The sequence below is a fragment of the Neopelma chrysocephalum genome, unplaced genomic scaffold (genome assembly GCF_003984885.1).
Source record: "Neopelma chrysocephalum unplaced genomic scaffold, ASM398488v2 Primary Assembly neopelma1_84, whole genome shotgun sequence".
NCBI classification, from domain to species: Eukaryota; Metazoa; Chordata; class Aves; order Passeriformes; family Pipridae; genus Neopelma; species Neopelma chrysocephalum.
In genome coordinates, this window is record NW_020897746.1 from 8,289,179 (window position 1) to 8,310,363 (window position 21,185).

Consider the following 21,185-nt stretch of genomic DNA (forward strand, 5'->3'; position numbering starts at 1 on the left):
AGGAAAAGCCAAATTCTAGTAGATAATTTTTCATTATTAGGCTTTCACTGAGGGATATAGAGGACTAAAAGGATTTGGTGGGTCATTAAAATAAATACAGATCTGCCACTGTGGGGTTTTAAACACAAGCTGAAATCCTGGTCCCTCTGAAGGGGCCTCGTTTGCCTCCTTCAGGCCCCACTCTAATTTCATTACTGGTTCCAGAAGGGAAAGGACTTCTACTGATTTTAATTTTACAGTGTTTCTTTTAGCATGCAGACATAGAAATATTCAATTTCTTTCGCCGAGGGTTTCATTAAAGGAAGCTCACACAATGTGCACCCCTTCCATGGGAGAGCATTCGTGTGATACATTTAATTTTTCAAGCGCGGGAGGTTGTGAGGGAAATCACTGGTGCTTCTTGCTTTTCCCTTTAGCACTGAGAGACAAATCCTTCAGCTCTTCCTCCCTCCTGGCAGCCTGGGCTGAAGGGGAGGCAGCAAATACGCCGGGAGAATATTGTGCTACGCACCATAAAGTTGTGCCAAGGCGAAAGGAACATCCAGGCTGAAATTACCTTCTCTCCTGAGGCTTCTGTGGTTTATTTTAATATTTTCTAAGGTGAAGTGCTGGATCCAAGCCTTGCTAGCAGCCAGCATCTTTCATATCAGGCAAAAAGTCTTTGCTAGTGTCTTCCTTGGCCACCAGATGCCAGGGATTTCGGTGCAGCACAGTTTGGCCGTGGAAAGTCTGTTGTTGCTGTAACAACGTGCAGCTCTGTGGGTGCTGCCCCCACCTCTGCCTGATGTGTTCTCACAGGGATGTGTGCCAGGGTCAGGCTGAGCAGTGTCTCCATCTGAAATTCCCCTCCTTCCCCTCAGCCCCCACCACAGATCCAACTTATCTAGACTGCCCCATTTCCTTGGTGTGGGAGGGATTCTCACTTCAGCTTGTCTGAGAGCAGGACCACAGAGCCTGGGAAGGGAGGAGTGAATGGAGCTGTTCACCAGGACCTGCTTCTTCTGGTGACACCAGCTGGCAGTTTCTGAAATAATTTTTACTTTAGGTGCCTCCAAACTCTGTAGAGTGAGAATTGAAGGAAGCAACACTGGTCAATGAAAATGTCCATATAATTTTCATTGACATAATAAAGACTAAGGTACATTATAATTAATTTTTTAATGCAATAAAATAGGACGGGATGGGACAGGAATTAACCTCAGCTAAGCAACCAGTATGTTGTGCTTCCCTACTTACTACAACAAATATTTATCTGTGTAGTGAGATTTGCTGGCATAGAAGTGGTGAGAGAAGAGGGTGATGGCCATGGGAGTTGGCCTGGCTTGTTTTTTGCTGTCCCAAGCATGCTGATGTGTGGTACTTCACTGAGGGCTAACCAAAGCTAAAAATCTTGTCTTTATATCTCCTGTCCAGCTCCTCCAAGTCACTCAGTGAGCAGAGCCTGGTTATATCTGTTCTCCATCTGTCCCTTCCTCTGTCATCTCCACTATCATTAATTGTTAACGTCTGGCCTGAGAGATTGCCTCTTAGCACGGTGCTGAGGGGATCTTTCCATGGAGGATTAGGGCTGGAGTGGATTGACAGGAGGCAGTATCCTTGCTGTGGGAAGTTTGCCAGTCATGTGCAAGCTCAGTGCTGCTGCTCTGCCACCGACTCCAGTTCATGTCAGGCCATGGGCAAGACTCAGCTGCAGCTCCGTGCCCTGTCACCGAGCACAGCAGGCCAGATGTGACCTGTACACTGAGTGCTGGCTTTGGGGGAGGCCTCCTGCACCCAACTGCTGTACGTGGCCTTTGTCAGCACCTTCTGTGTGTTCACACCACCTGCACCTGAGTTCACACCTGCTCGGGTGGTTTCACTGTGTGGTCGCAGTGGTTTGGTTCAGGCTGTGGTAACGATACCAGCGCTGGGGGGGCTGGCAGAGGGAGTTGAGATGTCACTTATTACTGTGTCACTCTCCCCACGTGGCTGAATGTGTCTGTAAATCACACCAGTGCTTCCCCATGGCTTTGCTTTCTCTTACTGCCTCAGCTGCCAGGATTTCATGGGACACAGATCTCGGCTTTTGGCAAAAGCACGGCCTCCTTTCCTTGTAAAGGTACTTGGGATGTATTTCAGTGCCCTGAAGCGTAGCCAAGGGCCCTGCTAAGCTCCCTGAATCCAGGCTCTGGGAGATTGTGTTTCATTTTATTTTATTGGGTTTGCTTGCCCGTGGAGTCTGTATTTCTTCCAATGTCTGCCCAGGGAGCATGGGAGAATCCCTCGACATTTCAGAGGGTGAGGAGTTTCCCCTTACAGGGTTGGTCTCCTGATCTGCTCCTAAGAAGTCCTTGGCAACCCTTGTTGCTCATTCCCAAAGGTGATACATGTCCTGCAGCAGCCAAAAGGTGCCTGTTACCTTTCAAGGACACTCTGGGGCCTGGGGGCACATTTCCTCCTGGCTGTCAGTACCACAGCTGAGGGATCTCTTTTTCCATGTTCAGGACAGGCTATGCTTTGAAGGTGTCACACCAGGGAGGGTTTCCATGTGTGTTGGTGCTTTCTACAGCTACAGCGATTGCAAAATAGTCTTTCTCCAGCCTAAAGGGAAACCTTTATATCTAATCCAGACTTTAAATCTCAAAGCTAGCCAAGTAAAGCCAGCAGAGTTTGCACCAAGGGGCTTGATTTTGTGGGCCTCTTGGAGGGAACATTAAAAGATGTTCACAGGGTTTAGAAGCATTGTTTATTTATTTATTTGGGTATGGAAATCCCTCTGGCTGGTATTCCCATGTCCCTTTAAGCCATTCGAGATGACATTTCTTTTGTTTCTTTCATTAAAACCATTTTTATCCTGGCTCATGGGACTGTCCAAGTAGAAATTAAAACATTACTTGGTGTTTCCTTGCCCATCCTATCAGTTCTTCATCCCCAGATCCTTTCAGCCCTCCCCAGCTCTCCCCCCTTCCCTGCCCAGCTTGCCTTGAAGGGCTGGGAAAGCCGGCGCTGGCGCATTCTGTTGCCTCTCTGATTGTTGTGGGGTTGTGTTTGTGTGGGGAAGGTCACGAGACAAAAAGACCACCAGGCAGGGCTGGGCAGGGGGGGCTCAGTCCCTCTCCATTCAGGCCTTGTGGCAATGGGTGGGAAGAGTCTTGTTTGCATGACAGGATTTCAGGGGGCCGTTGCTTTTTGTTTAGGTTTCTTCCACGGCTGCTGAGTGGGCCCTGAAGGGCACAACAAAAGTAGAGCATATCTGGGAATTCATGGGGCTGAGGCCAAGGAGTGACAGATCCTGCCCAGCCCCTGTACTCCTGCAGCCTGGAGACTCCCAGCAATTCCTCTGGCTGAACTGTTTGTGTCCTGTCCAGCCTTGGCTCTGCTGGGAGCTCTAGATCTTGTGGGCTGGGATCCTGAGAGGGATAAATGCTCTGGAAGTTTTCTGTCTGTGGAATGAAGGTTAGAATGCAGGGGCACAGCTCCACAGACCTGCCACAGTGGCTGTGCTTCCCAGAATATTTCTGAGACTTCCAGCCAGTTACTTTTATTTGCAGCATCTGCCTTCTGCCTTGCCCATCAGCTCGACACTTTCGAGAGCACTGATGTGTTTAAACGGCTCTTATTTCCTCATCAGCCCTGTGAGAAGCTGAGCTGTGTCCCTCCCTGCAGCTCTCCCCTCACCTCGTTCTTAGAAAGCAGCTCAGTCTCTATTTACCACTGGTGTGCACAAAAGCAAACATTGTCAGGGACTGATTGTAACTGTCCCAGTTACCCCGGGTTCATTTGCATAAGAAGACTGTCCAGCCTGTGGGAGTGGCATTGCCTTGACTGATACAGGACACTTAGATTTGGGGAGCAGGAAAGAACTGGAGTCCCCAGGCTGGCTGTGGCATGGAGAAGAGAGGCCAGTTTTGGTCCCTACTACAGCAGCCCTTCCTGGAAGGAGGATAACTTGTCAGCTCCCAGCCATTGGCAGCACAAGGCTGTCTGATTAAGATGGAATAGCTGCCAGTTTTCCAGAGATGCAAATTCCAGGAACCCCGAGCACGCCTAGCTGTCCCATCTGAGTAAATCCTTTTCCTGCATAGTGTGTTATGTGTATTTATGTGTTTATTTTTAGTAGGTGTTGACCCTCCTTGAATGCTTTTAGACTAAGCAGTGACCTGCCTTGTGTTGTCACTTCCCTCAGGCACACGTAACCTCTCCTCCCTGTGTTTGGATTTTTTCCAGAGAGGTAGCTGTTCCTGCAGGCAGGCACTAAAGCAAGAGGAGAGCAGCTGGGATGAAGCAGAAGTCAGGAAGCAGGCTGCAATGGTATGATCTCCTGACCCAAAGCATTAGCTAGTGCTGGTAGGACTTGCTTGCACTGCAGCAGCTGCACAGCTCACACTCCTTTTACTGAATTGAGAATTACCCATATTCTCTCTCCCTTCCCCCCAGTGCCACATGTAATACGATCTCCCTGTGCCCAGGCTGGCAGATGGAAACCCAAGGCACTCTTCTGTTTGCAGCAGTGGTTCCTCATGGGCTCAGCTGGCCTGTGAAGCTGCAATGTTCAGGCTTTGGCAGAGCAGCCCTTGGGGAGACCCTTTGTGCCCCTCTGGCACTGCTGTGTGTTCCTGCACAGACCCACACCCACCTCTTCATCTCTCTGCTGCTTCCAGGAGACACTCCCACACTTGGGCGTCTTCCCTTGCTGCCTGTGGATATCACCAAGCTTAGCTGCCTCCTGGAGGTGCTTTGACTTTTGTCTTCTCCCCTCCTTCAAAACTCCCCTCTAGTATTTGGCAGTTTGGAATTGTTATTACTTAGTTACTAGGTGACAATATAGGAGTGTGGCATGCAGGGGGCTGGAGCACAGGGAGCTCATCTCAGCTCCAGTAGTGTTTTAAGCATCTTGCATCCTTGGGTGAGTTACTTCGTGTGAATTGGGTTGGTAATTCATAACTCAGTAATTGGGTGAATTACTTTGCCTGTCTCCCAGTTCAAAAGTGGAACTCCTTAGGAGGTGGTACCACTGTGAATCATAAAGAGCACAAATTACCATTTCACAGTGCACTATGTGCTGGAGACCTGACTGCTAATGGCCAGATCCCAAATCTCTGTCCTTATGCTTTTGGACCTCTCTGAGAGGAATTGATAATCCAGTCCAGATTTCTCAGGTATTCCTTTGCTCTTTCTTTGGGGGGCTGGAGGGGGAGAAATCCTTATGGTTTTCTCAGATCAGATGCTGCTTGTGCTCTGAGTCCAGGACACTCACATTTTTTCCCTAAAATCACCCACACTGGTATTGTTACCTTTGCTTGGTGCAAGGAACACCAAAAAAGAAGGGGCAGAAGAGAGTCTCAAGTTGAGGCACAGACCAGCCCGTGTTTTGGCCTTGTAGGATCTGAAGGAACGTCTTACAAACAATCAGTGTTCAAAGCTAAGGCAAATTCTTGGGAAAGTCTTGGCACGAGTGAAATCTCAGGAGATCTCTTTGCTTGGAAAAGTTTTGTTTTGAAAAAGTTTCTCTTGGCTTTATAAATGGGAGCCAAGCCCTGCAAATAACACTGCTGATAACCAATACCACACATAGAAACTGCACCTTGTCCTGTCTTTAGAACAATGCTACAGTTGCGTCCCTTGGGCGGCTGCTGGTGATTATCTTGGTGCTTTATCCCGTCGGTTGTTTCCATGTCATTGGCTCAGTTTTGCTACAGTTCCCTTTGATGGGGGCAGCCTGACCTTTGGGGGCTGCCTTTGGATTTGCTCTGGGTTCATGAGAATTTGCTGTGTGGGAGCAAAGAAGGTGCCCGATGGTGGGGGGATTATTGCGGGACAGACGATGGTCGGCCCTGTCTGCTCGAGGCAGCTTTTCTGCTCCTGGATTAAAGTTCATGCTGTGTTACTTGTCTCTCTGTCTAAGGCCTTGTCAAGTCCATGTGGGAAGCTGTTCTGTCTGCACTGTTTCACTTTGTGCTGCTCAGCTCTCTCCCTGCCCCATTTCTCCCCCTCTTTCCCCTTCCATTCAAGCGGCATCTTTCAGTCTTCCCCATTCAGGTCTGTCTTTGCTCTCTGCCCTGTGTAAAACTGCCATGCCCTCCCCACCATTCATCACCTCTTGCTCATTCACCTCCCTGCTTGCCTTTCTCCATTCATCTGGGCTTCCTCCCAGCCAGTCTGGGCTGCCCTCTCCTCCTGCCCCTTCCCCACTCCTCCCTTTGTGCCCCTGCACTCCCTTCTCTGTGACCAGCCACAGCTCAGCAGTCTGCAGTGTGCTCTGGGAGGATGCTCTGCTAGAAGTTGGCCCCACTTGATGGGCTGATTAATCCCCATTGGAAGCCTGGTGGGACTGTTTGGGGTGGATTTGTCTCTCTAGTTACCTTGCAGGTGAGAAGACTTTTTTTCCCCACTCTTTTCACAGTTCCCAGAGATGCAGCTTGATGCACAGGAATAGGAAGAGGTTTGCCATTCCCTAACCTTCCTGTTCCATGTGTTTCTGTCTCTCTCTCCTGCCTTGTTTCCCCTTTGTTTGCAGCAGTTGCAGCTCTCAGGTGACTCTTTGTGGAGGTTGTTTTGATTTCCTCATTCCTGAGGAACATAACGTGAATACTCTTAATTATGCTGGCTCTGTAATTATGGTTGTTGCCTGTGTCTTCTCTGCTTCCTTCTTTTAAATCATCCACATTGAGGCTGTATCAGTTTTGGAAGACCATCTCTGCACTTGGATGTGTGTTTTAAGTGTTACCCAGGAAATAGAGCTCGTGAATTGGAGTAGCCAGGGCTTGTTGTTTCTCAGGGCAGCCACAACCCTGTGCTTGTGATGCAGACACAGGAAATAAGGACCACAGGCCTTTGCCAAAGCTCCCCTGGGCTGCTGTGCCCCTGCAGCTCCCTGTAGGAAACGGGGTGGGAGGGCTGCTGGCCCCGGGGTGCCCATGGGGGGCTTCAGCTCTGAGGGGTTAAACTGCATTCAAACCAGTCTGTTCAAGCAAAAGGGCAATATTAGAGCTTGGGAAGAGTGGATGGACAGGCCTGTGGGAGGAAGCAGGTGCTCTGAAAGCCTGTGTGAGCCCTGCACACGTGGGAAATGTGATCAGAGCAGGGAGGGAGGCAGGAATGAGGTGGAAAGAGGCACGGGCTGTGTGAGTGAGTGCAGGTCTGACTGACAGCATGAGCTCTCTGCTGCGTGGGAGGCTGTGAAGGGACTATCTGCTGCTGTCTGCTGAGCCTAAGAGGAGCTCCTGATACAGCCCAGGCAGGGCCAGGCTCTGTGAAGACCTGTCAGTCCTGTAAGAAGGACCCTTTTCCCTGCTAACTGTCTCAAAGAGGGATTTCAAACCCTGCTGTAGTTTTTTGTCAGGGTTTGTTAAAGTGGATTCCCTGTTCATTGTGTTTGTGCCCCACAGAGACATTGCACCTTGCAGGGCACAGCCAACCCCAGGCCAGCCCTGCATTTGGTCACCTGCAGGGAGAACTGCTGTGCTCCACCAAGGCTTGGGCTGGGAACCCTGCATGGACACCACTTCTCTCTAAGAAGGGAGTTGCATTCCTCTTGTGGAGTTTATTAAGTCATGATTTGCTTTAAAACTTCAGATACATTTTCTGCCTGTTTGAAAACTTGTGGCAGACAGAACTCCATAAACATTGTGCCTTGCCTTGCGTTTGTCTCTTGTATCCACTAAGGGCATATAAAAATCCAAAATGCAGCTTGATTTTTCCGATTTGTGGCTGTGCAATTTTGGCACTTGGACAAATCTCTTCTACCCTTAAACCAAAGTATATTTGACACAGCAGACTCTGGGAAAGTGTAAACACTGCAGAAATTACCAATGCAGCCCTGCATGCAGGGAACCTGCAGTCTGGGTGTCATCCAGCCCTGATTTGGATAGATCTCCTAAGGAGCAATGCAAAACACCACAGCTTCCAGCAACCTGGCTCCTTTCTGCAGCTGGAACCCCTGTGATCACCCTGGAAAGATGCAAGCCAGGATTTCTTGCTCTCAGGCATTTAAATGGTAGAAGTTAGAGAATAATTAATGCTCCCAGCTCAGTTTGGAAGCAGCCTGCCTGTGATACCTTTGGGATGGTTGTGTCATTGCACTGTAACACCAGGTGCCTTCAAGGGAATCATGTGGTACCTCTGCCTCCTCTTCACAAGGCTGACATTGCCTTCTGCTCCAGTTCAGCTTGGAAAACAGAGGAGTTTCTTTAGCAGCTTCTAGTCCCCTTGACTGAGTAAAGTCAGCTGTAAGACCAGCATGAGTTAAATATGTTTCCCAATCTGTTTAATAAGAGTTTTGCTCTGTGGCTGTTGCTCTAACCAGGAGCATGGTTTGATTTCCAGCAGAGCTGGGTCATTCTGGCTGTACCTGTGCTGTGGCACTTGTTAGTTGGGGCTCTAAAGCATCCGTTTGGCTCAAGTTTTTCTGAGCCCTAATAGCTGCAGTCAGGTCAGAAAGGAACTGTTTGGATTGTCCAGTCTCTCGTAATGAAGGCTGGATTTTCTGGGTGATCTTCTGCTTGACCTCGACCATTCCTCATCTCCCAGGAAAACTTGCAATTCAATTGTTAAACTTTTAGTGAGACATTTCACTTAGTAATAGTAAAAAATAATCAACTTACTCTAATCTAAAGCTGCCCAGTTCTGACCTCTTTGACCTTTGTCTCAGAGGAGATTCCTGTACTGCCAATTTTCTGTTACTCTGGACAGTGACCAAGTCATTGCTTTACCTTCCCTTTCACAAGATAATGAATTGAGCCCATCAGTGCAGCCAGTCAGACTGTACCAGTCACAAAGTGCCGAAGAGGTGATGGCACCTCATTTGCAACCCTTCACGGTTCCTTTTCAGCAGGCAGCGTTACCTTGAGCGCTGTCACTGTAACAACCAAGGCTGTTTTCCCCCCAGTGGCTGCTGCTGAAGATGGCATTCCCTGTCCTGTGAGCTGGCTGGCATTCTTGGCTCCGGGCCAGATGGCTGTCTCTTTGTTTTTATTGTAATATGTATTGTTTGCAAGCACCCAGATTTACCAAAAGATCCAGCTCATGCTTAGTAACTTGCTGCTTTAACTCATCTGTGAGTATGATGCAGACTGCTGCTAAGTCACAAATGAGAATCCGGTAGGAGCGAGAAGCAATTCTCATGGGACCCCATTAGTGGCATTGCCATGTGATGGGAGCTCTCTCTGCCTTAGTTTTATTTTTGAGACCTGTCAAATGGCCAGACTTCAGCACATTGAGTGTATGACAGGCTGAGTTTGTGTCACAGTAAGTCCTCAGAGCCAGGGCTGTGTGGTGCAGTCAGACACCCTGCAGGAAGCAGTTACAGTCTGACCTTGTCTTATAACCTGACCAGGGCTGTGTTCTCATCCACATAATATCAGCTGGACGTAACCTGATTTTTGTTGCCTGCCCTGACTGATATTAGACCAATCCTCCTTCAGGTGCGTGTTACTCACCATCAGTCATCTCTTCCTTTGCTGTGGGTTGCTGTCAGACCAGCAGCCCTGCCGTGTCCCATTACATTCCTGCCTGGCATCTTTGGGAGCAGGGTGGGTGCCTGTCACTGTGTTTGGACAGGGCTTTTGGAGCTGTGGTTGGAAGGGCTGAATTGCTGATTCAAAACTGGGAGAAAGGTAAAAAGCAGATCTTGATGTTCTTCCAGCGTTCCCAGACTTGCAGAAAATCAGTTTTTGTAATGACTTTTCAAAATCTTTTGGACGAAAGTTACCTTGTCCTGCTGATTCAAGACTGTCTAAGTTTAGCAGCTGCTGTGTAACATTCTCCAGAGTTACTGCTGGGACAGAAAGTGCATCATCATCCTGTGATGGAGATAATTCCTTGGGCTTTTGTCCACATACAGAGCAGAAACATTTCAACTCCCCTTACTCTTTCATGCTGGTATCACCTATGCTACTTTTTCCAGGTAATATCAGACCCAGCCCCTGTTTTGAATGAGAACTCGTCTGCCTCATCTGTACCAGCAGAGATGTTGCTGTGACAGGAGATATTGTCCCCAGCAGAGAATTGGACACAAACTTTGTGTACAATTAGTTGACCTGGGAGCAAGCAGGGATCTGAGTGCAGGAACTTGGCCTGAAATACAGCCCCAGCTGAACAGCTCTTCTCCCTGTTGTGTGTTGGGTTTTGGTTTGCTTTGTTTTTATTAATATTTTTCTTGTAGCAATAGTGATTAGAGCCTGTCTGTCTCCTGGCTGTGAGACTGACCCTGCATGTTTGTGTCTTCTGTTGAGTTCTGTGGTCCAGATAAGCACAGCAATCCCACCCAGAGTGTATTGCATCTCAGTTCTCAATGGACTTACACATTATGTCTCCTCATAATGTAGAATCCCTGAAATGTAATTAATATTAATACAAGATTTTGAGATTCTCCAATAAGACATGTCTAAAACCACATAAACCATAATTCTGTGGTGGTAAATGAGAGTATCATGTGTCCTGGTACTACAGATATTTAATGCCTTATACCATCAGATGAAAAGTGTTTAGGCTGCAAAACTCATTGCCTCAGGAGATTGTGGAGCTCTGAAAACTAGAGGAATTCAAAAGGGAGAGCAAGAGATTGGGCATTTGCATATTAACAGTGTCCGGGGCAGCGCTGACAAGCAGTTCTGGAAAGTGTCAAACCTCTCATCTCAGCACTTAAGAAAACTTTCTGACTGTCCATGTGAGTTTGACCATGATGATCTCTAGGTGGTCTCTTGTCCCCAGCCTCAGAAATGAGGGACAGGCAGCACCAGAGCTGGGCTGGGGATGTCAGGCAGTGACTGTCCAGTCTGGCCCGTGGCCTGCCCAGCCTGTTGCTGCAGCTCAGGACAACAAACAGTGAAGTGTGCAAGGTGCTGGGTCAAGATTAAAAATTGTATTTGCGCCTAAAAAACCCCTACCACTTTTTAGAGTGCCTCAGCTTTATTCCATTAGTCTTAATGCACTGACATAAATAATAAAGTAGGAAGAAGCAGAGCTGGAGAAGGTTCAGTCTATAAACATGTCTCCTTGCATTAAGGCTTGTGGCATAATGGAGGGCATCTCCTGCCACCCGTGCTGCCTCGTTAATCATGTCATTATCTCCCTCACTTGTGGTGCTGCATCTCCTTCCATGGCAATGCTGCTGATAATGGAGCTCCTATTTACCCTGCCTTCTTTCTGGGGGGAAGCTTTGGTTTCAAAGCCAGCACAGTGGCATATTTTGAATAATTTAGTTCTGGGTGGCTTGAACACTGCGTGTCATTCCCCAGCTGAGACTGGAGGCTGATTTCTGGGAGTGTTCTGCCGGGAGGGCTGGTCTGGAGAGAGGCACTGGAATCACCCAGAGTGGTGGACATCGAGGTGGCCGAGGACTGAAGGCTCACTCAGCAGGTCCTGTGGGTGCTCTGCCCTCTCTCAGTGCCTTAGCAGGACTTGCAGCAGGAAACCTGCAGGCAGAGGAAGGATAGGGAAGAGAGGTGCATTAAAAATGACCATGGAGACAGAACCATGAATTTGGGTACCTGGCTGACTGTCGTAGGCTTCCCCAGCAAGCCGTGGGTCAGAAATTCCCAGGGTCTCCAAAAGCAGGATTTTCTTGGCCTGTGGTGGTTATGGACGAGGGGTCTGAACCTCTGCAGACTCAAGGAGTTCTGTGTGGCATCCAGCTGTCGTTGGCTCTGAAAATTATGATAGGTTTCTATGTCTGAAACCTCATCAGGAGGCCAGCTCTGGTCAGTCTCCTGTGCTGGTGGCCCTTTGCCACTGCAGCCATCACCCAGCCACGCTCTGTGCGTGCTGCACAGCCCTCACTGGGCTGGCTCACACAAACACAGGGGTGCTGCTCGTGCCCGTGAGATGGGAAGGTCAAGGTGCTACACCTTGGCAATACCAAGAATCAAATCTGATCCCAAGCCCTCTTTCCTGTCTGCCTAAGAACTGAGCAGTGCTGCACTCCTGAATCTTGATTCTCCCATTCTTGTTGGATCTGTGCTTTCAGTGTCTGTTTAGATGAAGTGCTTTTGCAGAAGGTAACAACAGATGGTAGTAATGTAGGTCTCTTCCCTGTCTTTATCCCTAAGATGGTAGGAGAAATAAATCAGAGCAGAAATGTCTTTACAGATTGGCCAGCTAGCCATGAACATGGACTTCAGGCTACTCTGCTCTTCAAGGAAAAGGGAATCTTATACCAGCCTCCTCCATCTCCACTTTGCCATGTGCTGCATGAGACACTCACCCAAATCCGGGTGACAGCCCATCTGCTCTGGAAGGAGTGCTGAGCTGGGGAGCTCCCTGCTCTCCCACTGCAGCTTTCCAGGGAGCAGGTCTGCCTGGGAGCCCTGCTTGGTCAGGGAATGTCCCCTGTGCTTAAATGCAATCTGGCTTTGGAGAGCTGGGTGATGTTTCCAGCCCCGGGGTTCACCTCAGGTCAGAGCAATCTAACATGCCCTAAAAGTACTGCTGGGCAGCCCTTAATCACTTTATATTGTCTGGGCAGTGGTGAGTAAATTCATTATTTACAGGGGAGTCGAATCTGCGTCACTGGAGCACTAATGTTCTACCACACGTGTTCAGGCAGCTCAGATGAGGTGAGGAGCTGCATTTCAGTGTGGATTGAAAGGCACTTACCTTTGACTGGCCTTCCTCTCTGCTGGGCAAGGGTTTTATCCTCCCACCTGCACCTCCCACTGTTGGTAGAGAGCAGGATCATTGAGCTGCTGGAAGATCATCACCACCAGGCAGTGATGCAGCTCCTGCTAAAACAGCCCCTGCTTTTTGCCCTCTCATGTGGATTATAAGAATTTCGTCTTCTGCTTTGTCATTCCTTTAATCTTCATCAAAGCAGCAAATGCTACATATACTCTTGCCACAATTTGTTTTGGTTTGGTTTGGTTTTTTTTAAACAGTCTCTGCTTCTGAGTCCTGGGAAAACCCTGGCTGACTGAGACCCGGAATGGGGGAAAACCCAGACTGGATCCTTTGGGCTGCTCAGGGAATTAGTGAGTAAGATTCCCTGGAAAAATGTTTTTGAGTGTGCTGGGGTCCATCAGTGCTGGTCCCTTTTCAAACATCACCTCCTAATGGCACAGGAGCAGCAATTCCCCAGTGTCAGGAGTCAAGCAGGCGAGGCAGAAGGTGGCTTGGCTGAGCAGGGATCTTCTCTGGGAAATAAGGCAAAAAAGGAAGGTGTGTGCCCAGTGGAAGCAAGCAAGTGGAAGTCAAGTGACACAGGAAGAATTCAGAGATGCTGCTTGCTCCTGCAGGGAGAAAATCCGTGCACTGATGTGATCCCTGTGCACATCCAAGAATGCTCCTGTTGTGCCCAGTTCAGCTGTTGACTCTCCAGCTGCTCGGATGCCCCCGGGGGCTGTTTGCCGTGGGGAGAGGAGCAGCTGGCTGTGATCTGATGTCTGAGTTTTCCCAAGATACCCATTGTCTGTCTGCAGCACCAGCCTCCACCCTACTTGCTCACTCAGCCGTGTCTGATGTATCTTTAATTAAAGAGGAGGAACAATTTGAGATTTCATTTTCTTTTCTCAACCAAATTTCCTATTTTTGTCAGATTTTGTGATGCCCCCTCCCCTTATTTTCATCTTGTGGTTTTGCTGTGGGGCCTTTAGTTTGTGGTGTGTTGCTCTAATATAAGGAAGAAACAGGAGAAAAACAGCTTGTTTGGGGCGAGGGAATTAAGATCCTGGGTCAGATGGCTGCTACGGTCATTAACATATTTACATTTTTGCTTAAGAGCCTGGTTGAGGATCAGGGGAGTTAAGGGTGATTGTCATTGAAATGCGGAGGAAACCTTGCATGAAATTGCCGTTAGTGTCCTATTGTCTGGGGGGACGAGGGGGGGCAAAGGACCTTCCTCATCCCGGCGCGTTGGGATGCACTTGTGTGCCCCGGTGGATGGGCACAGGCAGGAGGGACCGCGCTGGAGGAAAGCTCCGTGTGCCTGTGCTGTGGGAGCTGTGCCCGGGGAGCGCTCCCGGTGGGGCCGGACCCGCTCAGCACAGCCCCGCTCCTGCCCCAGGCACTGTCTGTCTGTCTGTCTGTCCCCGGGACAGACAGACGTGCCGGGCTGGGCCCGGGACAGCGGGCCCTTAACGAGACCTCATGGACAGACACGTGAAACGGCTTGTGAAGGTCAGTGGCCTCTTTTATAACTGATGGACCCGAGGGCTTTGAGTCTGGTGTCTCGTGTTTTTGCACCGGTGCAGCCTCACCTTGAGTGCCCACTGCTCACTGGGGGCAGTTTTGGGCACCACAATAGAAAAAAGGCATTAGAGAGTGTCCAAAGGGGGCAACGAGGACGGTGAAGGGTCTGGAGGGGAAGCCTTGTGAGGAGCAGCTCAGGGCACTTGGTGTGTTCAGCCTGGAGGAGACCGAAGGAGACCTCATTGCACTCTTCAGCATCCTCCCAAGGGGCAGTGGAGGAGCAGGTACCTCCACTCTTCACTCTCAAAGAAAATAAAATGAAGCTGAGTCAGAGGAGGTTTAGGTTGGCTGTCAGGAAAACGTTTTTCACCCAGAGGGTGGTTGGGCACTGAACAGGCTCCCCAGGGCAGTGGCCACAGCACCAGGCCTGCCTGAGTTCAAAAAGCATTTGCACAATGCTCTCAGGCACGTGGTGTGACTGTTGGGGATGGTCTTGTGCAGAGCCAGGAGCTGGACTCAGTGGTCCTTGTGGGTCCCTTCCAACTCAGCACATTGATGTTTTGCTGTGTGTGTGGACACAGGATCCACAGGAGCAGCTCAACACCTTGATTTTTGTGGCCAGCTGTGATATCAGAAACAGGGTTTGAGGCAGTTTAAAGTGTTGTTGTGAATTTTGAGCTCTGTGGTGACAGATGAGATTTTTATGTCCTAAAAGAATTGTTATATGGTTAAAAAATTGTTTAAACATAAATAAGAGAACTCCTTTGCAGGTGGGTCTTAGAGTAGAATGTTCTCCTCCAGGTTGTGGAAGCCATGCTCTGGCCCTGCTCTGAGGCCTTTTATTTCGGATGTCAGTTGGTTTTTGTTCCCCTCTTACTCTTTCATGCTGTTCAGATCCACTGTTTTACTTCAAACCTATTTCTAATTAGTATCATTAACATAATGCCAACAAATAATTATACATAATAATGTGGAAGAGAAGAACAGGCTCCCTAGGCTGTTTGCACTGCTGAAAACACCAGCTGCCTTCTGCCACTGCTTTGGTTTGGGTGGGACAAGCAGCAAGACCTGAGCTGGAGGAGGAATGCTGGTGCCTGCTGGTATGAGAAAGAAGCATCCTTGGAGCAGAGGCTCATCTGTAGCCACCAAACAGGCTTCACTGTGCCTTTGGAAAGCCAGCAGCCAGTGCCAGTGACATCCTGAGTGATGGGATCTGTCTGCTGTAGCACTAGTGAGTCTGGAGTCATTAGTGAGCCCTTGTGGGCTGGTTTGAAGCTCTGAAGCAGTTGTGTAATTCTTGTTCTTGGTTACAAAATCTTTCTTTTTGGAAGGCTTTAAAGCAGAACAAAGTCTAGGAAAAGTGGTTTGTGATCTGAGCAGCTCTTTTGTGCTCTGGGGACCTGTGTGCTCCAGCTCAGTATCTCCTCTGGCCTTTGAAGGAACAGCCACGTTCCCTGTGGCTGTGACCCTTGGTCTCTCCTGCAAAGTCCAGCAGTGAGCACAGGGCACAGGGACAGTCCCACACTTCAGTCACTGACCCTGGCCCTCAAAGTAGAGAGGGATTTAAACCTTCAAGGAGCAAATGGTTTTGTCCTAGACAAGAGAGGTTCTCACACCTTAAATGTTAACATATAGTTAAAGTGGTCCAGTTAAGTAAGATGTTGGTTAGGTCAGATGTTTTCAGGAAACAAAGAAGCAGTATTTATGGGATTGCAGGTCTTAGATCCATTCACTGAATGACTCATCTCCCAGCTTCTGCAAATTCCCCTTGAGAAAGGTCACCTCAGGTATTATGCTAATAATCCTGTATTTCCTGGGGATGTGTCTCTGGGATTGGGCACTGCAAACTTGGGCTGGCTTGGGAGTCCCAGCAGGAGCCAAAAGGTGACAGAGCTGAGCCTGAGTGCAGAGGCCCTGACTTCTGGGCTAAGTTTTAAAGTTTGATCTGTTAACTCAAAGCATCAGAGTAGGGCAGAGTAGGGGAGCTAAACTTCTCCAGGGATTATTATTAAGCCCTTGTTTAACAGTAAACAGCTGATGAAATCCACCTTTGGCTCTGGGTGCCAGCTGTCAGGGAGGGACATCCAGGCCACCTCACAAGGGCAGGACAACCTTTGGCAGAGAGCAGAGTGCCCAGCTCTGACTGCCCACAGGTCACTTGGTTTATCTCGCTTGGTGTAATCCCCAGGTTCCTCACAGAGGGGCTGCTGCTTTGCCAAAAGGCAGACAGCCCTACTCCAGCCAGGAGCTGTGATCTCCCCTCCTCAGGTCAGACACCTCCTCCTCAGCCCAGGGAAGTGCGGGAGCAGCAGCACAAAGGTGCTGGGGCCAGGAGGAGATGGAGCCAGATCCTCACACACGGGCACTGCATCCTCTAAACAAGCTGCCCATGGCTGAGGCTGGTCTGTTTTAGAGCTGTTCTGCTCCTGGTGCCAGCCCTGCTGCTGGCAGGCTGCACCCTCTGCCACCTCCTCCTGCCCACCTCCTCCCGTGCCAAGGCAGCATCTGATCGAGGGCCCGGCGCCTGCTCAGCTTTTGTTCTCCATTAGGAAAGAGCTAGGATTGTCAGGACCTTTTTGGCTCTGCCAAGGCCCTATTATGTCCCAAATGTTTCCATGAAAAGACTCCCTCCTGACCACCCTGCCCCCTGACAGCCATTCAGTCCAGCCAACAAGCTTGATATCATTATCGACAAAAGGAGGCCACTGAGCACCAGGGTCCTCACAGCCAAGTTTGAGAAATCAAAGGCAAATCTCCCAGCAACAGGGAGCTGCTGGAGATCAGACTGCACAGGGCTAGTGAGGGCTGGCCTGGCAGCTTGCAGCCACTCGTTTGGCAAGCACCAAAGAAACGTTCTCAGCGTGGTGCCAGCACTGGCTTTGCCCTGGCTGTGCCCTGCGAGTCGGCAGCCCCTCACGGAGGGCCCTGGGGAGCTCAGCATGGCCGGAGGCTGCTGGAACAGCCCTCAGTTTGGACAGCCTTGTAAAGGTGTCTCCCTTCAGTCAGGGGCATTTTTAGGAGATTAACCACTTAGTCTGAGGGAAAACAGTGATGTTTTTGGTCAGACTGGCAGTCCCTCCAGACCTCACCTGGGACTTTCCTTCTAATGACTCTGGTTTACGTTCTCAGTGGCATGTGGCTGCCTTGTCATTTTTAATTTGACGTAATATTCACCTGCTTTGCTCCCTATCCGAAGACTTTCCCTCCAAAACATCTTAAAATAGCTCTTCAGCAGTGAAAGCACTTGCCATTGTGATGGCATCTGTAGAGGTGATCTGGAAAGGTGACTGTCAAAAACACTCAGCACAGAAAGGGCTTGAGGAGGGGTGGCATATTCATGTGGTGCAATTGTGTTAGGAAATAGAGGAGTAAAACTGTTTTCAATATGTTTTATCTCACAGACTGCATCTCTGCTTTACTTGATGGTCCAGATAGAGAGGGATGTAAAAAACAAACAGGAGAAATGATGATGCAGAGGGAAGGAAGGTGAAGGAAGGTGGGTGGAGATGAGATGGGATGGTGGTGTGGATGATGGTGCCTGTGCTCACCCCTCTCTGCAGGGCAGTGTTAGCAAAGCCTGGAGCAGCCCCTGGGGGTCTGCAGTGGGTGGTGGATGCACAGGAGGTGTGTGTAACATGGAATGTTAACTCTGGCCCTTTCCCCTCCCATCCCAGTTTGATCCTGACAACACTGGCTACATCAGCACTGAGAAGTTCCGCTCCCTCCTCCAGAGACACGGCTCAGAGCTGGACCCCCACAAGCTGGAGGTGCTGCTGGCCCTGGCTGACAGCAACTCTGAGGGCAGGATCTGCTACCAGGACTTCGTCAACCTGGTGAGTGTGTGGCTGGCAGGGCCTGTCAGCTCCTGGCTCTGCTGCAAACAGGGGCTGTGCAGGGACAGTCTCTCTCTCTTTCCCTCCCTCTATCAACACCAGTGTTTGCTGTGTGCCTGCACCACATTCTGCTTGGACTTGCTGAAACATTCAGTGGTGACTGAACTCTTAAGTCAAGAGTCGAGTTGCTGCTGATTTTTCCAGGGAAACAAACTTGCATGGGAAGGAACTGTGGGAGCTATTGTAAGAAGATCATGAAGTGATGTCTGCTGCTGGTGCAGAGGCTTTTGCTCTCGATATCACTTGTTAGGTGCAACAAGGAGCCATTTGTTTGCGAGCAGACGTCTGTCAGTCTGGATGTCTCCTGTTTTATCTAGAGATTTCACCACTTCCAGACAAAAATGTATAGATAACGTTGTGTTGACGTGCTGGGTGGAGTCACATTGCACTGCTCTAGGCATCAACAGCAGCAGGGAGGAATTATTTCTAGGTCACGTTCATTTTATCCCAGGTGAGACGTCTCAGACTGCATGAGTCATGATCTGGATGCCTCTCTATCTCTACTAATGAGTCAATTAGTGAAGGGATGGCTCTCTTTCTTGTCAAGGCAGTTTGTTGAGTCAACACAAATGTAGACGTGTTGTCAGATGTCCAGAATGGCCTAGAAATGTTGTTTGCAAGATGTCTTGAGCAGTGGCCAGTCAGGGGCTTTGCCTTTGCACACCTGAGTCCCAGCAGCTTTAGTGCAGCAGTGAGACAAACCTGGGTGAGACAAAGTCACTGAGCAATGGAAGCTAATGTCCCTAAGGTTTCACTGGAAAGCTGGATATGTTCTGGATGCAGAGTGTAGTCATTTGCCTCTCTGTGTGTTCCTGCAGTCAACATGGGGATTTGATCCCCTCCTTTGTCATGGTCACTCGTGCATGTGCTTTGGGTTTAGAAAGAAAGTGTCTTCCTTACATCCTGATTTCACATTAATCAGAAAAGTATGATTACATGGCCCAGCATTGAAGGATCCAGGTCACAACCTCTGTCAGGCCACGGGCATTGTCCAGGTGACATTACAGTGAGGCAATCCCAGACCTGCTGTATCTAACCAGGCTGTCTTGGTAGCTCCTTGCCTGGGGACACAGTAGAAGAAATGCAGCAGCTATTAAAGAGATCACAGTGGTGTGAGGTTTTCCTCAGCTCCAGCATAACAAACAGTGTGGTCCACGGTGCTCAGCAGTGTATTTAGAGCAGTAGCTGCTTGTTCTGCAGTTTGGGATATTCCAAGTCCCATGCAGGCATTCACTACTTGGGCTGCATTGCACTTGGGTTGCAGGACGAGGTATCATCTCATTTATTTTGCAGAAATGGTGGCCCAGGGCCAGCCAACACACTGGCACCAGGCTCAGGAGCAGAACTGGGCCTTTTCCTCTCTCCTCGCTCCGCTGGGCTCGGGAGCAGCACGAGCTAATGAGAGGCAGGTGGGAGTGAAATACTTACACATCCTGCTCCTTTGGGAATAGGGGATCCTGCCAGCTCACACCCACCCGATGGAGTTCTGCAAAATGGCAAATTTCCTTCACTGCTATTGAATGACTCCTGTAAAGAAGCCATTGATTTTCCTGTCATCAGCCCCTCCATCCTTGTCTGCATTTTTTTGCACTTTCCAATCAATAAGCAATGCAAATGCCAGAACATTAAACTACTTACAAATGACACTTCACTTCTCCTCTACTTTCTATTGATTCCCAACATCCAAACTTTTTTAGGGCTCCTTCTCTTTTCCCTGCCTTTCAAACTTCCTGATGGAAAGCAACAGCACAGTTGACCCAGAATCCCTGTGAAATTAGGGATTTCCTTCACTTCACAGCTGTCAGTCCTGGAAACTCTGTATGGTGGTGTTTAGGTGCGTGTTTGTGCTTGATGATCATCAGCTACCTCTGCTTTTTGTTCAAGTTAATTTGTCTATATCAGTAGCTTAGCAAGAATTGACCTGCTCCCCAAATTGATGGTGCTGGCTGTGAGGAAAGGCTGCTGATTTTACTAAGTGCAGAGGTTTTACAAGCACAGCTCTGTGTGTGTGGTTTTCCTTTTCTCCAGCATTGTCATGAGCACCCAGAACTCTGCCTTCTCCCTCAAACACTGTGATCCCCAGCTAAAGGACTGTTACTGAGCAAAACTGTGTTCTCCTCTGATGTCAAAATGCTTTGTGAACTTCTAGATGCACCAAAAATGTCATTATAGGACTCCTGACCTTAATAAGGACGTCCACACCTATGCCTGCTCTCAGCTCAGGCAAACACCTTAAATCTCTGAAATTGAAAGTTTTGCAATATGAGAATAGACCCTGGAAATCACTCTGGAAATAAATTGAGTAATGAATAAATTCAGGGAAGCTGAAGGCTCCTGGTGTGATCTGCAAACAGAAAAGGCTGAAAAAAAATCAGATAGGCAACTCATTGGAAATTCCTGCTCCTCTGTATGCATGAAATTCATCTCATGTAGTTGTAAAACACAATGCTGCAGTCATACCCATTTCTGTTTCTGCACTGGGGCTTGCAAGAACAGCACAAAGCAGCTTCAGATGGGGCTTCTTATCCTGTGTCTGAGACAGTGCAGAATAACAAAGTGTTTCCTGTCCAAGTGGAGGCATCTCGTGCCTCTCTGCTGTCTGGTGGCTTTTCTGCATGGGGAGAGGCACTAAAAATGCACAGAGAACATTCTGGCTGTGAGCAGCACAGGCCACAGGAGGAAACAATGAACCAAGGTGTTTAACCAACTTTGCTGCTTCTAGAGAGGAGACAAACCAGGAGGGAATCACAGCTGGGATGTTATTTGCTGGATCCTTGCTGAACAGCAGTTGCTGTTGGCACTCCTGGACTACTCCACAGAACACCCTGTGAACTGTGAGCTAGAGAAGTCAGTAGTAAGCTCTGAGACAGAGTTCATGTGACTTGGGAGAAAGAAAACACCGCTGCTTCCAACAGAAATGTGGAGCTGTAGCTTTGTAGTAACTTGAAGCTGATGTAGCACCTCAGTAATGCACAAAATGTATTAGCTAATTAAATGTACAGCCTTTGTTTTCCAGATCAAGGATTACCACCCACTTTGCTTTCCCTGGCCTTGCTGGCTCCCAGGGACAGGCTGATTCTACCTCATTTTCAGTGATCAGCACTGTGTAACAATACTCAGGTCACCCTAATCCAAACTGTTCTGGTGGCAGCACACTTTACCCTTCAGAGAAAGATTTCTCTTAGTCTTTGT

The 21,185-nt window shown here is 49.0% G+C and overlaps 1 protein-coding gene across 7 annotated transcripts in view; it reads left to right on the plus strand.

Annotated features, from left to right (window-relative positions):
* RHBDL3 (rhomboid like 3) overlaps positions 1-21,185 on the plus strand; it is a 63,862-nt gene that overhangs the window by 20,647 nt on the left and 22,030 nt on the right. For 4 of the 7 annotated variants that reach the window (XM_027691357.1, XM_027691354.1, XM_027691353.1 and 1 more), the window contains one exon: positions 17,775-17,933. The exons of 1 other annotated variant lie outside the window; for it this stretch is intronic. Coding sequence is in view for 4 of the 6 variants with exons in the window: in XM_027691354.1 (XP_027547155.1) it covers positions 17,775-17,933 (159 nt within the window). In the remaining 2 variants the exon portion in view is untranslated. Of the gene's footprint in view, positions 1-2,444; positions 2,528-4,206; positions 4,291-17,774; positions 17,934-21,185 lie in introns of those variants that run through there. 2 more of the 7 variants (XM_027691355.1, XM_027691352.1) reach the window with 2 other exon arrangements.